Raw genomic sequence first — 14,329 nt, forward strand, 5'->3', positions numbered from 1 at the left:
GGGAGCTCCTAGGAGGCATCCCTTGTACCCAATAGTAATATACTTAGTTAGGTCACTGTTAGATCGGTGACGGCCCGTGGGCTCCTAGTCCTCGGTGACGGGACAGGACCAGACGCGGGTGGGCCTGAGATCCAGGGATGGAGCAGGGCATTTGTTGGGGTAGGGCAGGGGGGGGAGGGGCTGGGTGTGCAGTGGATGGGAGTTGGGGAACAGGGAGGGGGGGAAACTGTTGAGGGGGGGAAGGGGGAGAGTCGGAAAACAAACCATCAAGGGAAGCATTGAAGGGAGAGGTGGGTTGGGAACAAACTGAGTAGATGGCATCGGGTAATCTCAGAATTGTGACCTGGAATGTACGGGGCCTTAATAGCTATCTGAAACGTAATAAAGTGATGCTGTATTTAAAAAGGATGCACATTGATATAGCCCTGCTGCAGGAGACTCATCTCACAAGGGAGAAGTTGGAGGTTGTCAGGCGAAAATGGAGGGGACATGTTGTAGGGGCTACGTATTCTGCGTACGCTAGAGGGGTTATCACTTGGGTGGCGCCGCATGTGCCGCTCCAGGTGCTTAGCTCAACGGTAGACCCAGAGGGCAGAATGGTGGCGGTGACAGGATTCCTGGAGAACAGAGAAGTGCACATCATAAATCTGTACGCCCCCAACCATGATACAGCGGCTTATTTCAGGTCCCTTTACAGCAAAATTAGCCCCCTGGCTGGGGGTGCGTGGTGTGGGGAAGGGACTTTAATTGCACCCTGAATCCCAAAATGGATAGGTCAGTCGACAAAGTGGGGAAACCGGCGCCGGCGGCCAAAGCACTGGGGACATTGTTAAAAGATCTAGGCCTAGAAGACGTGTGGAGAACGTTGCATCCAATGGATAGGCAATACTCGAACTATGCAGCGCCACATGACCTGCACACGAGGCTAGATTATGTGTTTGTAGCGGCTAAGATAGCGGGAGAAATGGTGGGAGCGGAATACAAGGCCCGGGTACTATCCGACCACTCGCCTTTGGTGGTAGAGTGGCGACACCAACCCCCCCAGAGCGCGGATCCCGACATGGAGACTTAGGACTGAGGCATTACAAGATGAGGGGTTCCGGGAGGATTTCAGGGAGGCCATCGAGGAATATTTTGATATAAACATGGGCAGTGTGCGCTCGGTTGGAACAGTATGGGAGGCGTTCAAGGTGGTGGTGCGTGGAGTAGCCATTTCGAAATCTAAAGGGCTCCAGTGGGGCATCGAAAGGGAACTTCAGGAAACGGAAAGGGAGCTGGAGGGTGTCACACGACATGAGGATACCGCCCGGGAGAATAGCGATAAGATAAAAGACCTACAGTTAACCTGCAGTGGACTCTGGGATAGGCTATGGAGACTAAATTACAAGAAATACACGGCGAGGCTACACGCAGGAGGCGATAAGCCGGGCAGATTGCTGGCCTGGCTGTATAAGAGTGAGACCCACCGCACAGTGATCAGTGAGATTAGGGATGAGGAAGAGCGCATCTGTAATGAGGGGGTGAACGAGGAGTTCCTCAAGTTTTACAGACACTTATATGAGGACGCAGGGGAGGATAGGAGTCAAGACATACTGGACACGTTAGAGGACATAGAGCTGCCCACCCTGGACGACCTAGAACGCGCAGAATTGGACACCCCTATCACCTCGGAAGAGCTGGAGGTGGTGATCCAACATTTGCCCACGTGTAAAGCACCCGGGACGGATGGGTTGCCTAGTGAGTTTTACAAGACATACAAACAGGAACTGCTTCAGCCACTGCTTGCCATGTTCAACGAGGCCTATGAGCAGGGGGAACTGCCATTGTCCCTTCGCGAGGCGATGATCATCCCACTCCTGAAACCAGGCAAGCAGGCCGTGGAGTGTGGGTTTTACAGACCCTTGTCCATGCTGAATCAGGACAGCAAAATACTTACGGCAGTGCTGGCCAATAGGCTGAAGAGGGTGATCGGTAAACTGATACACCCAGACCAGATGGGATATGTCCCCGGCAGGAACATTACAGATAACCATAGGAGGCTACACCACATCATTGACCACACTGAGGAAGATACGGGTGAGCTGGCTATCGTGTCGCTAGACGCGGTCAAAGCCTTTGACTCGGTGCGATGGCCTTGGTTGAAAGCGGCCCTGAGGGGATACGGAATGGGACCTGGATATATCAGGTGGGTCCAGTTGTTATACAGCACCCCGGTGGCGAGAGTTAAAACAGGATCCATTATCTCAGATGCTTGGCAATTTAGCAGGGGGACCAGACATTCTGGCATTAGAGCCGTTGGCAATATGTCTGAGGCAACAATACGGGGAGGTGGGGATTAGTACAGTAAGTGGTAGACACCTGGTATCGCTGTATGCAGATGACCTGCTCCTTTATCTGCGCTATCCGGAGGAGAACCTGCAGTATGTGCTAGAGGTGATGAACCGATATGCCACCCTCTCGGGCATATCGGTGAACCCTAGGAAGTCTAGTCTGTTCCCCTTGGGTAGATATAAGAATGTCCCGCTACAGAGGCTGCCTATCCTGCCGATACCATGGCAGATTGAGACATTTAGGTATTTGGGAGTAAATATTTACCACAAGATCGAGGCGGAGCACAAACAATACGGAGAAAGCAGTAGAGGGAGTTAAGAACAGCATGGTATTTTGGTCTAGATTGCCCCTGACTATGATGGGGAGAGCAGCCTTGCTTAAGATGGTGGTCCTGGCTAGACTCCTGCATTTCTTTGTGAATGTCCTGTTTTTGATTCCCAGGAGCCTGTTTGTGAGACTTCATAGCGTGTGCAGGGGCTTCATATGGGGCAACTCCAGAACCCATGTGACAAGGGGGGCATAGGTCTGCCAAATTTTGAGCTTTATTATCTGGCGGGGCAGCTGCTGTACGTGGCCAGGTGGCTGTCGACTGAAGACTCGGCGGAAGCCAGGCTTCTGCGGGAAGACTTGGCCCCACACTTTTTGAATGGAGTGGTGTGGTTACAAAAGAACAAACTGGTGGGAAGAGGGCGGCTATTGAGGCTGGGCTGGGAGGTTTGCGCAAAACGTGGAGAATGATGGGTGTCAGAGCCATTCTCTCAGCAGGCCCCGCTGGTGGCACTATGCGGGAACGACTCTCAACTGTTCGAAGCGGTCCGCAGATATTGGGAACCGGTAGGCCTGGCCACCCTTGGGGACATATGGCAGGAAGGGGAGGCATTGGAATTTCAGAGGTTGCAAGAAGATACAAGGGTGCATAAAGGCCAGTAAATAACCTACGCTAGGGTCATGAAACGGGCTAGGGAGAGATGGGCTGAGACAGTGCTAGCGGATGACCCTGATGCCTCCCTGGAAACGATGTATGATGTTTCGGAGGGCGGGCACGAAATATCTAGAATATACAAGCTCCTAAGAGCAAAGGCAGGGAAGGAGCTGCTTCAATTGAGGCAGGGCTGGGAGGAGGAAGTAGGAGGACCCATGACAGATGGGCCATGGGAGAGAGCCCAAAGGTACCATAAAAAGGTATCCCGGAATGCGAGACTCCAATAACTCCAATTGTATGTCACTCACAGGGCTTATCTGACTCCTGGGAAAATTGCAAGGTTTGGAGGTTCGGCTACGCAGAAATGTCCCAGGTGTGGGGAGGTCGAAGCGGGGCTGCTACACATGTTCTGGGCTTGCCCGGAGGTGCACAGATTTTGGGATGAGATTAAAACTAAACTGGCTGGTGGGGTAGTGGAGCTGGACGTGGGATCAGCTTGGCCATGCATGCTCGGGATTTTTCCCAGGCCACAGGATTTAAAGCACATAAGCAAAATGAAGGATTTAGCCTACATCCTGGCCAAGCGCAGGATCGCAATGGGCTGGAGGGCGGCCCACAGACCCAAGGTGGAGCGGAACTCCTCAGATGGGCGGAAGCGGAATCCGTAGTTTGGTTTGAAGCGGTCGCTGGGGGGGGGGGGCGAGGAGGAAGTAGGTCCCTTGTTGGCCTGGCGGAAAATGGTGACCTCTATGGCAAACCCTCACCAGGACAATAACGAATTAGAGGACTCGGATGAGTGCACAAGCACTGCAATACCTGATAATGCTCCTGTAGATGACATGAGTGTGCTGGCTCTAGTTTGTGGGGTGGGAGGGCGGAGAATTACAGAATTACACTGTATAATGTGATGGTTTGATGCTGATTATGTACGTCCTAAACAGTTGTAATGTGTGTTATTTTGTTTGGTTTTATTGGAAATAAAAATAAATTAAAAAAAAAAAAGGTAAGGCGGCACCTGCCGCATAATGCTCAACGGGCCCGGGAGTTGCCGAGCAGCCCATTTATCTCTCCTCTCCGAAGCATAATCCCCGGTGGCTGATCACCTTGACTGGGCCTCGGCCCCTCCTGGACGCTCTGCTGCCTCCTGGAACTGGTTGGGGTCCGGGAGCTTGCAGCGATCTGGCCCTGGTTGTCCCCCCTCCTCATATCCTAGTGGAACGAGCCGTGCTGAGTCACCATGTCCAGAGCCAGAAAATCTGCCAAGCAGACGGACATCTCCACGCTATTAACAATGCCTGCTGGGGGGGGGGGGGGGGGCAAGAAGGGTGAGCGCAATGAAGGTGCGACGGGGGATGGCCTCCCCGATGACCAGGCGGCCGGGGCGGCTCAGGCAGTCACAAAAGCAGACCTTCATGACCTCCTATCAGCCCTCACCAGGGAATTCCAGAAGGGTACCGAAGAAGTAAAGAGTCAAATTGCCCGGCTGGACAAGAGAGTAGGGGAAATCGAATCAAGAACCGAGGAGATTGAAACCACGCTATGTGACCAGAACTTTGAGATCGGAGAGGGGGCTGACAGGATCAGAGCCCTGGAGTGCAGGTGCGAGGCTCTTGAAGCCAGACAAGACGATGCTAAAAACCGCTCGAGGCGGAACAATATCAGAATCCGGGGAATTCCATCTGCAATCTCGGAGAAAGACCTCCCATCATATGTTTCCGACCTCCTCCGCCACATCATCACCCTCCCAGATAACTCTCCCCTGGAGCTGGACAGAGTGCACAGGGCTAGACCCAGGCAGAGGCCCAGTGGGGCAGCTGACTTTTTGATCCGGGTCCATTTCTACAGGCTCAAGAAGGAGATAATGCAGGAGGCCAGGGCCATGGGACAAATCCACTTCCGGGATTCGGAGATAGCCTTGTTCCACGATTTAGCAGCATGGCCAAACGAAGAGCTCTTAAACCCATGGCTGACTGGCTACGTGAACGCAAGATTCCCTACCGCTGGAGCTTTCCTTCAGGCCTCGCCTTCACCTGGGAGGGAAAGATTCAGCAAATCCCCTCACCTCGGGAGGCTGGGGAGTTTAACCCGGACACAGGGAGGGAGGTCCCGGGGGGGCTCGGATCGTTCTCCCGAGGGGGCTGTCGGGTAGTCTCCCTGTCCCTGGTCCCGGGTATCTGGTCGTCGTAGGATGCGTGGCCCTCCGGCAAGGTGAAAGACCAACAACAACCGCTGAGAGCCCCATCCGCCCTGATCCTAGTACCTCCTCCTCGGAGAATAGTGGCCACCCCCCCTCCCCTAGGGGGCCCAGACTTTGAACCCAGAGCCTCACAAATATCCAGGCCGCCTGACCCGCTGCGGAAAGAATCCCAATGCAACAATCTCGTTGGCCGGGGTGGCCGGCGGCTATCGCTCTCGAACTGCAAGATTTTCACCACCACAGCATGAGACCCCATGGTCTCCGACACAGCTGGTAGCCACGGCCCAGCCGACAGCCCTGTTGGTAGAAGGCTGGTCTGGATACCTTCACTTGTTTCTTGTTTCAGGTTTTGTTCTAGTTCATTTTGTTGGTTTAACCCGGTCGGAGGGAAAGGAGGGGCTGGAGTTGGGGAGTGGGCTGGAGGCGAGGGGGAATCGAGGGTCAAAACACAAGCTGACAGTGTGCTCAACTCTCTATTCGGAATCGCCATGGCAATGGCGGACTGGCCCACCGGAGTGGGGGGGTTTCAAGCTTCGCAATTCGAAACATGCAGGGTAAATCAGCCATCAAATCGACCCACCAATGTCTGTACCGAATAGGGAGCTCTCGATCCTGACCTTATTTGCTTGCAGGAGACTCATCTCCTCAGGACTGACGAACGCCGCATAGCCTTTCAACGCTACACAAAAAGGTTCTTCGCCTCTGATCTCAAGAAAAGAGGGGTTGCCATTCTGTTAGACCGAGACTTGCCCTTCACTAACATAACCACCAAGAGTGACCCGGAGGGTCGGTATCTCCTGCTAAAAGGCCTCTTAGTAGAGCTTCCCATCACCATCGCTGCCATATACTGCCCAAATACAGCACAGAGCACATTCCTCCGAAATCTCCTGCCCATTCTTGTCACCTTCACTGAAGGTCGCTTACTCATAGGGGTCGATTTTAACTTGACTCCAGACCCAAACCTGGACAAAACGCTCCCTCCATCTAAGGAGGACTTCAGCAAGGCCCTCTCCATGGCAGAAATCCTGAGGGAAACCGACACTATAGATGCATGGAGATGGGCCAACATGGGAACAAGGGACTACACTTTCTTCTCATGTTCATCTGGGGCACTCAAGAATCGACCTCCTGTTACTCTCCAGCGTTCTCATTCCCTGCGTCGAATCCATCCAAATTGGGCACAGAGCCCTTTCGGATCATGCTCCAGTCATAATGAACCCGAGGGTAGCGAGCTTCCCCGAGCCGCCTCAGCGGCACTGGAAACTCCAAGACCAGATCTTAACGGACATCGCAATCAGAACAGAAATGGCAGAAGCCCTCAAGAACTACTTCAGGGAAAACACCACCAAAGACACATCAGTGGCCACGATCTGGGACACTATGAAGCCCGTCATCAGGGGCACGGCAAACGACTGCACAGCCCGACTCAGACGACTACGCAAGCTGCAACAAGACGCACTTGAGGCGGAAGTGACAGAAGCGGAACGCATCCTTAATAGAGGCCAGAACAGGAAAGCGAGTCGCGTGCTCCAAAGGGCGAAGCGATCCCTAGAAATGCATCTAGCTGACAAAGCGGCCAGAGCACTAACATACACCAAACAGTTTTACTATGTGCACAGCAACAACAAATCGGCTCCTGGTCCACAAACTAAAAAAGCTACAATCGAGAAATTCCATCCATAGCCTCCTGGACGCGCAAAGGACTCTTCGCTACTCTATCACAGAGAAAATGGAAATCATGACAGCACATCACAGGGGTATCATGTCGGGTACCCCCACGGCCGCATCAGCACTAGTCAAATATCTTGCAGGAGGACAGCCGGTCAATCCACACCCTCAACTCACGGCCCTAGAGGTCCCTATCTCGGCAGAAGAAGTGAGCGAGGTCATAGCAAAAATGAAAAACTCAACTCCCGGCCCGGATGGGCTTACAGCGCAATTCTATAAGAAGTTTTCATACATCCTCTCGCCCCATTTGGCAGCCCTCTTCAACTCGTTCCTATCATCAGGAACGACCACCCCCTTGATGGAAGAGTCACTAACTGTGCTGCTACTAAAACCTGGAAGGTACCGGAGCCATTGCGCCTCCTACAGACCTATCACCCTCCTGAACTACGACGCTAAAATCTTCACCAAAACCCTCGCGAACAGGCTGGCTCCCTTGCTTCCAGCCATCATCCATCCGGACCAGACTGGATTCATCCCTGGCCTTTCTTTGTGGAAAGGTACTTCGATATTTACTCTGCGCGCCAAACCAGGTTTGGTCCCATTTTTCACTTTGCCTTTGGTGGGATTCACGAGCGAAGGCCGCCTCTGGCTCTATTGCGTCTGGGGTAGGCAGGAAGTGAGGGAGGTGCCTGAAACTCCCTGTGCTTAGTCTCCTATGAGACCCAAATGCACTCTGTAGTTATTGGCCGTCTGACTGTCCGGCAAGGACAGCCACCCTGCTGGGTGACTAACAGCTAGGCTGGAATGAATGGGAGAGAACTGAATAAAAGGCAAGGCTTTTGGCTTGGAAGGCAGAGTCGACCACTGGACGAAGGAACCAAAAGAACTACTTGAAGAGGACGCCTGCTGCAACTCCTGTACCGTTGGTTTGCCCGGGGAAGCCCTGCTGATGTGCTGAAACTCCAAATTAGTATCGACACAGAAGCCCCTGCAAGGACAACTTCTCCCCTTGACTTGGTGGGACAAATCAACTCTAAAGTAAGCCACCTGGAAATCCTTCTCGGAGCAGGTTGAATTTCCATAGAGTTGTTGCTGGAAATCGTATAGCCAAGGAGAGGAACACCAGATTGTGTGCGTTGCTTTTAAGCTGGCCAAGAGCTCCAGAAAGATCCTCCGGACTGCCAGGAAGCAGGACTGACCGACTCTGAGCCCCCTCAACAGAGTGCGGGACCCCAGAAGCAAGGAAAGTCCATCTCGACAGCCAGGAACCACAGTATTGCTATTTGCGGTAGTCGCGAGGAGCTGAAACACCAAAGTCCCCACAACTGAGGCCCAGTAACAGAGAGATCTGCAGAGCTGCACAGGATCAGAAGTCATCTGCTGCACTTTTTCTTCAATACAAAAGGTGCTGTAAAGTCTGAGAGAAATTGCCTCTTGTTGTAGAGTTGCTTGCATCTTCTACCTTTCACAAGTCTGACAGCTTGTGGCCCATTCGATTCTTCTTTCTTCAAAGACTTCGTCTACTTACCTGCAAAGAAGTACTTCAGCTCAGATAGACTTTTGCCTATTGACTTTGGCTTATCCTTTTTCACTGAATGACTCTTCTTTGAGGACCTGAAAGTATTTGTCTGCTTAAGAATATTTGTGGTCACGCAAGCTCCTATGGGGAGGCGGGCATCCGAGAATAGCGCTCGGCATGCTCCAAACATCGATTTGGGAGGGAGGTATTGGGCTCCCGCGCCCACAGTCTTATTATTGGGCAAGTCAGATGGTAGTGGTAAATGATATGCTACACGGGGAAATCACTCCAAGGGCCAAATTAGAAATGAGACAAAAGCCACCCCCGCTGAACGGGCTCTACCAGAAACCGAGATTGCCAACCCCTTGAAAACTGTTGGCCCAACCAACGTTGATTTGGGTGGAGATACACAAGTTCATAGGCTGGAACAAGAAAGGAACGCCAGACAAGCCACTGTGGGGAAACGGGAACCTAGTGGAGGTGAGCAGGCAACCGGGATGGACATGCTGTGTAACGAATGGAATAACGAAGGTGGGAGATGTGATGGAGGGCGGGGGAATGATACCCTTTGAAGATCTTCTGATGAAATTCGACATCCCGGAAAGCAAAAGGTACCATTATACACAACTGAGACATGCGCTACACAAACACCTCCCAGTCCTATCTAACATGCCAGACTGCACCCCTATATAAAGGGACATTGTGGTGGAAAAGTTTGACAGCAAGGTCACCTCTTCTATGTACAGTGTTATTACCTCCTTTGCTACACCAGAGTTGTCGAAATTGAAGTCCAAATGGGAAAGGTATGTGGGGGAAATCCTCCCAGAAGAATGGGTTGTGGCCCTGATGTACCCTCACGAAATGGCCATCGCATCCAGGCTCTGACTTATTCAGCTTAAGATACTGCACAGGGTATATTATCCGAGAGTAGCACTCTACCGCTGGGGTAAGAGTATAGATCCCAATTGTCTAAGATGTCGCCAAGAAGCGGGAACTTGTTTTCACATAATATGGTAGTGCCCGCATATTCGCCAGTATTGGCAGCAATGCTGTGACGTACTTTAGAGTTATGGGTCAGGTAATACTTAGAGAACCTAAATTGTTGCTGTTGGGGATAGGTGGTGAAGGGGAGATGACGAGATACGAGAAATTTTTCTTCTCAACCGTAACTGCCCTGATCAAGAGAAACAAAGCAAAGTTATGGGGATCAGATGTGTCGCCGCAGGTGGAACAATGGATTGCTCATGTAAATGTCTGTGTAGCGATGGAACAAAAAGTGTATACGGCCAGAAGTTGTCCCGATAAAGCTGGGAAAATTTGGCAAAAGTGGGAGGATGCTCAATGATCTGCCTTGTTGCCAAACCTATGTAAGATATAAAGGACAGTAAAGTAAAGTGACGCTGCTATTGCGAACAAACATATCAAAGGAGGTGTACGTGCTACGTGAATCCAATGACCTATTGTTGTGATGTTTTGTCATGGTCCGACTCCCTTGGAGTCTTCATTTGTAATGTATGTTCTAAAAACCAATAAAATGTGTTCCAAATAAAGAATATTTGTGGACTCTTGTATGTTCTAAATAACCTTTTCCTTTTACCAAATTCAACAGTATTCTAAATGCAAACAGTAAGATAGTAATGTCCCCAGCACCCTATGAACTCACCTGAGGGTGTAGGCTGTGTCTGTGGGCCATCCCAAAAGGGTCTTCACTGATTTTAGAATATTAAGAGTGTGAGTTTTGAAGTGTATTTGAGTGTTACTCTGATATTGCTCCCTTCTGAAGAAGGCTTAATCTAACTGACTGATAAATTAATAATAGTTTATTCAAGAAACCTTGTGTGCAAGTGTTTATTTGAATACTTGTCACTGAGAATCTCTGTGCAACTCTCCTACAGCTCACATTGACCCCTCTTGAGGTAAGCCTGGCTGCTCAACACGCTACCACAACTGTGTAGTACAAGCTTATACCAAAGGTTGGGTTTCCTATACCTGTAGTCAGAGTCGTGTATAGTGCACCCAAAGGGGCATTCAAACTTTGCATAACACGTGGGAGGACACAAACCATTCAAAGAGGCAGGGTTTTGGGGTCCCAACACCCTGCCAGGAGGTAGCAGCTTCAAACACCAAGGTAGGAGGACGCTGGTGGTAAATAACCCAGAAAACGGTTCCAGCATGGAAAGTTATATCCGGTGCACACAGAGAGACAGCAGGAGTACTCGCGAAGCAAGTATAAGACTGGAGGGTTAAAATGGCAAAAATTGCAGGACTTGGCAGGAAAACTATGTCAGCAGGTGAGAAGGTCTGCTTCTTCTAAATTCCCAAACGCAGCAAAAGGGGACAAAGCCAGCCAACCAATCACTAGAGGGGGCAAAGGTTCAGATGTCCAACCATACTGGGTGGTTAGTAGTACTGTCACTCAGCCTAGACCACTAGCATATGAAGTGAGATGCTGAGCAAAAGAACCTACACTGGTCTAAACCAGTTGTGTGGGCTCACAAATAGATGTTGTCAGAATGGCCATTTAGAGCCTAGCTTGTGGATGCCATTAACAAAGGGAGTCCTAAAATACTAAGTGGCTGAGACCAGGATTTAAGAAAAAAACACATTGGTGCCTCAAGGTACATTGGGCTACCAATGCAGTGAAATGTCCTGCACCACTGTTGCAGCCAAAATCCAATTATAGCTGCTGCCACCCTAGTCACTGAAACAGGTGAGGAGGGTGTGTTATGGTCAGTAAAAATAAGTCTGCGATCCGAAAAGGTATGGGGAGGTTGCAAAAATGTTGAAAATCCTGAAAAGGTGGCCCTAGAAAAACAAATATAGGAATTCTGTATTAACAAAAAGGAGAACACCACATTGGTACCCCCCCAGTGACTACCATAAAAGCACATTGGGCTACTAAGGCGGTAAATCGGCTTGCAACCCCTTGGTGATGTGAAAACTAAAGTGCAGCTTCAACCAGCCTATTCTCTGAAACCAATGTAAGGTAATAAAAATCGACCAAGGCCAAAATGGCAGACTTTGAAGGAGCCCTTGTCCTACGACCCATATAGGCACCAAATACTAAAAAGGGAAAGGGGATGTAGTGGCAGGGGGACTTCTCCAATCGCCAAAGGAAATCAGAAAAACAAAAGGGAGAAAAGAAAAAAAATTGAATTCTGCATTAAGAGGGGGATCCCCCTCCACAGCAGAGAGTGGGATGCCCCTCTCTAGGCAGACCCAAATTCAGAGAGGGAGAGATGAGAGAGAGAGGAGAGAGGGGTGAAAGAGAATGCTTCGCTCGGACTACTGCTACCAGTGACTTTGCTGTATCAAAAAGTATTTTCAAAACCCCAGGAAGGACCTCGGAGAGCTTCTGAAGTCCATATTAGAAAAAAATGTTGATAGTTCATAGTTTTCAGACTACATGTTTACCACAAGTGATTCAATCTTACTTTTCCATAGTCTCCTAGCTGACCATTTGCTTGCTGGGGTTACAAAATTGAGATTAACTGCAAATCTGCATTCTATACACATTTCTTGTAATTACAACACTTACTCAGAGATTTTATAGCAGTTAGTTCATACGCTGGGAGAACAGAGACTTTGGTCCTTCAAAGTGTGTACAAGGCAGTAACAGGAAGAAGAAAGTGAATTCCAAGAAGGGTGTAAGGCCTGATCAAGGCTGGATCCAGCATCTCAAGGGCAAAGTGAGGCCAAGTGAACCTAAAGAAGGCAGCCATCCAAACCAGGCCACAATTACAAAACAAAGGGGTAAGTAGTCCTAGAGTTTCCAACAAAGGAAAAAGACCCTTAGCTAATGCAGACGCCCCAAACAGTGAATGTGGGTTGGTGGAAGAGATTGTGGCAGGCAGTTGAAGAGTGATGAGCACATTAGAGAGATACTGGAGACCACAAGGGAGAAGGGACTTGAGGAGGTAGTTACATGAGGAGAAGGAACCATCATGGAGGGCTTGATATCATCAGGAGGTGAAAGTAGCATAGAGGAGGAGATGGTGGTAAAATCAAAGTGAGCAGGAGGTGACAACATTCGAGCAGAAAGGAAGCACTAAAGAAGAAACAAGTCCAGGAGGTGAGAGCTGGATATTTAAAGAGCCAGACAGAAACAGGAGAAATTAGGAGGTTGGGATGGTCCAAGGCAGGAAGAGGAGACAGGAGGAACAATAAACCCGATGAAAGATGACCATAGGTGGAATAGTCAGGGCGGCAAAGAGTGGGAAGTCCTGAGCTTTGTGGAAGGAGATTGACTGGCCCAGAGTGATAAGCAGGGTATAAGAACGTGGAAGCAGAAACTTCTCGATCCACCACAACTAGACAATCAAATTGCATCCATAACATCAGTTGGCCGGGGACACAAGACTTACCTGGGGTAATTTTGTGGAACCAAGAGTTTGGGAAACCTGCAATGCAATTCGGAGGCGAGATGGTAGCACATCCAGAGTGGGAGACTTATATTTTTGGCTTCTGTTTTTATTGCTTTTGTTTACCTTTTTGTGTAAATTAACCATGTGAACCAAGCTTCCAGAGTCCAATTGCTTGTGTCTCCCATATGGGCCTCCTGACAACACTCTGAGACCTTTCAGATAGACATTTTTGAAACTTTGCAAGTCATACCATTCAGGAGTCCTCCCATACCACCTTCTGTAATGTATGACAAAGTTACTTTGATACAATGATGCTGCACTTACTTTAGATGCACCGGCTTTATCGGGGATGTAATGTTATGTTCCATGTAAGAATCTGGTTCCAAGATGTCAACATTCATGGCTCTCAATAAAAACATATCTGGCTGAAAGATATAGGTGCACAAGCTCGAGAAGCCCTGTAGGTAGAACAAGAGCAAGGTTAGACAGTGATAGTTCATGTTCAGTTTAATAATTTCCATTCTCTTCCATCGATCATACTAGAAATTCTTGCTTAATATTAAATATGAAAAGAAAAAAGTTTTTTTTAAAATATATTGCCTTCCGGTCATTTTTGTGCAAGACCATGCTACCAAGCATAAAACCTCAATACCAATTTTAGTTCCACGACTGACCCAAACATTTGGTCCTTAGGTAAGTGGGATTGTGTATTTTTTGGTATGTGGTGTTGTATTGGAAACAAAAGTTTGAAAGATTAAAGTTTGGAAAAAAAAAGTATGAAAACACAAAGGTTTCAAAAGGAAAGGTGAGAGAAGGTTAAAAGAAATGATGCTAACGGTACAAATAATTCAGAGAAAAGGGTAAGGTGGGTGCAGTGAGAAACAGAGGGGGTCACAATTTTATCAAGGGCAAAAGGTCAGGTGGAAAAGAGGAGGAAATGTCAGCGGTGCTTAAGGGGAGAAATAAGACTTACCCTCCTGCTCCCTGTTATGTTACCCAAAATAAATGCATGCCTACATGGAGGAGCCAATGTGTTAGGGCCTCCGGACCTCTTCCAACTCACTGCACTTTCAAGCGTACCCATGACCCCTCCGCTAGCCCTTTCTATAAGCTTACGGTGTACCGTGGAAAATCAGTTCTCATAGTCTGAGTGCTGGGGGCAGAGGGACATCTCTCCTAGGTCCGTGACTGAGTTTGCAGTAAGTCCTTTCTTCTAACTGGACGGTGCGTAGTGCACAACCACGCAGAGAGGTGCATTCCTCTAATCTGCAGGATGATTACTGCAGTACTGTCATCAGAGGACTTTGCGCATCCTTTATAAAGAGAAG

General features: G+C 49.5%; 1 protein-coding gene across 3 annotated transcripts in view; it reads right to left on the reverse strand.

Annotated features, from left to right (window-relative positions):
- Positions 1–14,329, reverse strand: part of PGAP6 (post-GPI attachment to proteins 6) — a 1,624,027-nt gene that overhangs the window by 1,381,032 nt on the left and 228,666 nt on the right. For all 3 annotated transcript variants that reach the window (XM_069646777.1, XM_069646775.1, XM_069646776.1), the window contains exon 4: positions 13,326–13,459. In XM_069646777.1, coding sequence (XP_069502878.1) covers positions 13,326–13,459 — 134 coding nt within the window. The remainder of the gene's footprint in view (positions 1–13,325; positions 13,460–14,329) is intronic.

This window comes from Ambystoma mexicanum, chromosome 2q (assembly GCF_040938575.1).
Source record: "Ambystoma mexicanum isolate Mex_15411 chromosome 2q, UKY_AmexF1_1, whole genome shotgun sequence".
NCBI classification, from domain to species: Eukaryota; Metazoa; Chordata; class Amphibia; order Caudata; family Ambystomatidae; genus Ambystoma; species Ambystoma mexicanum.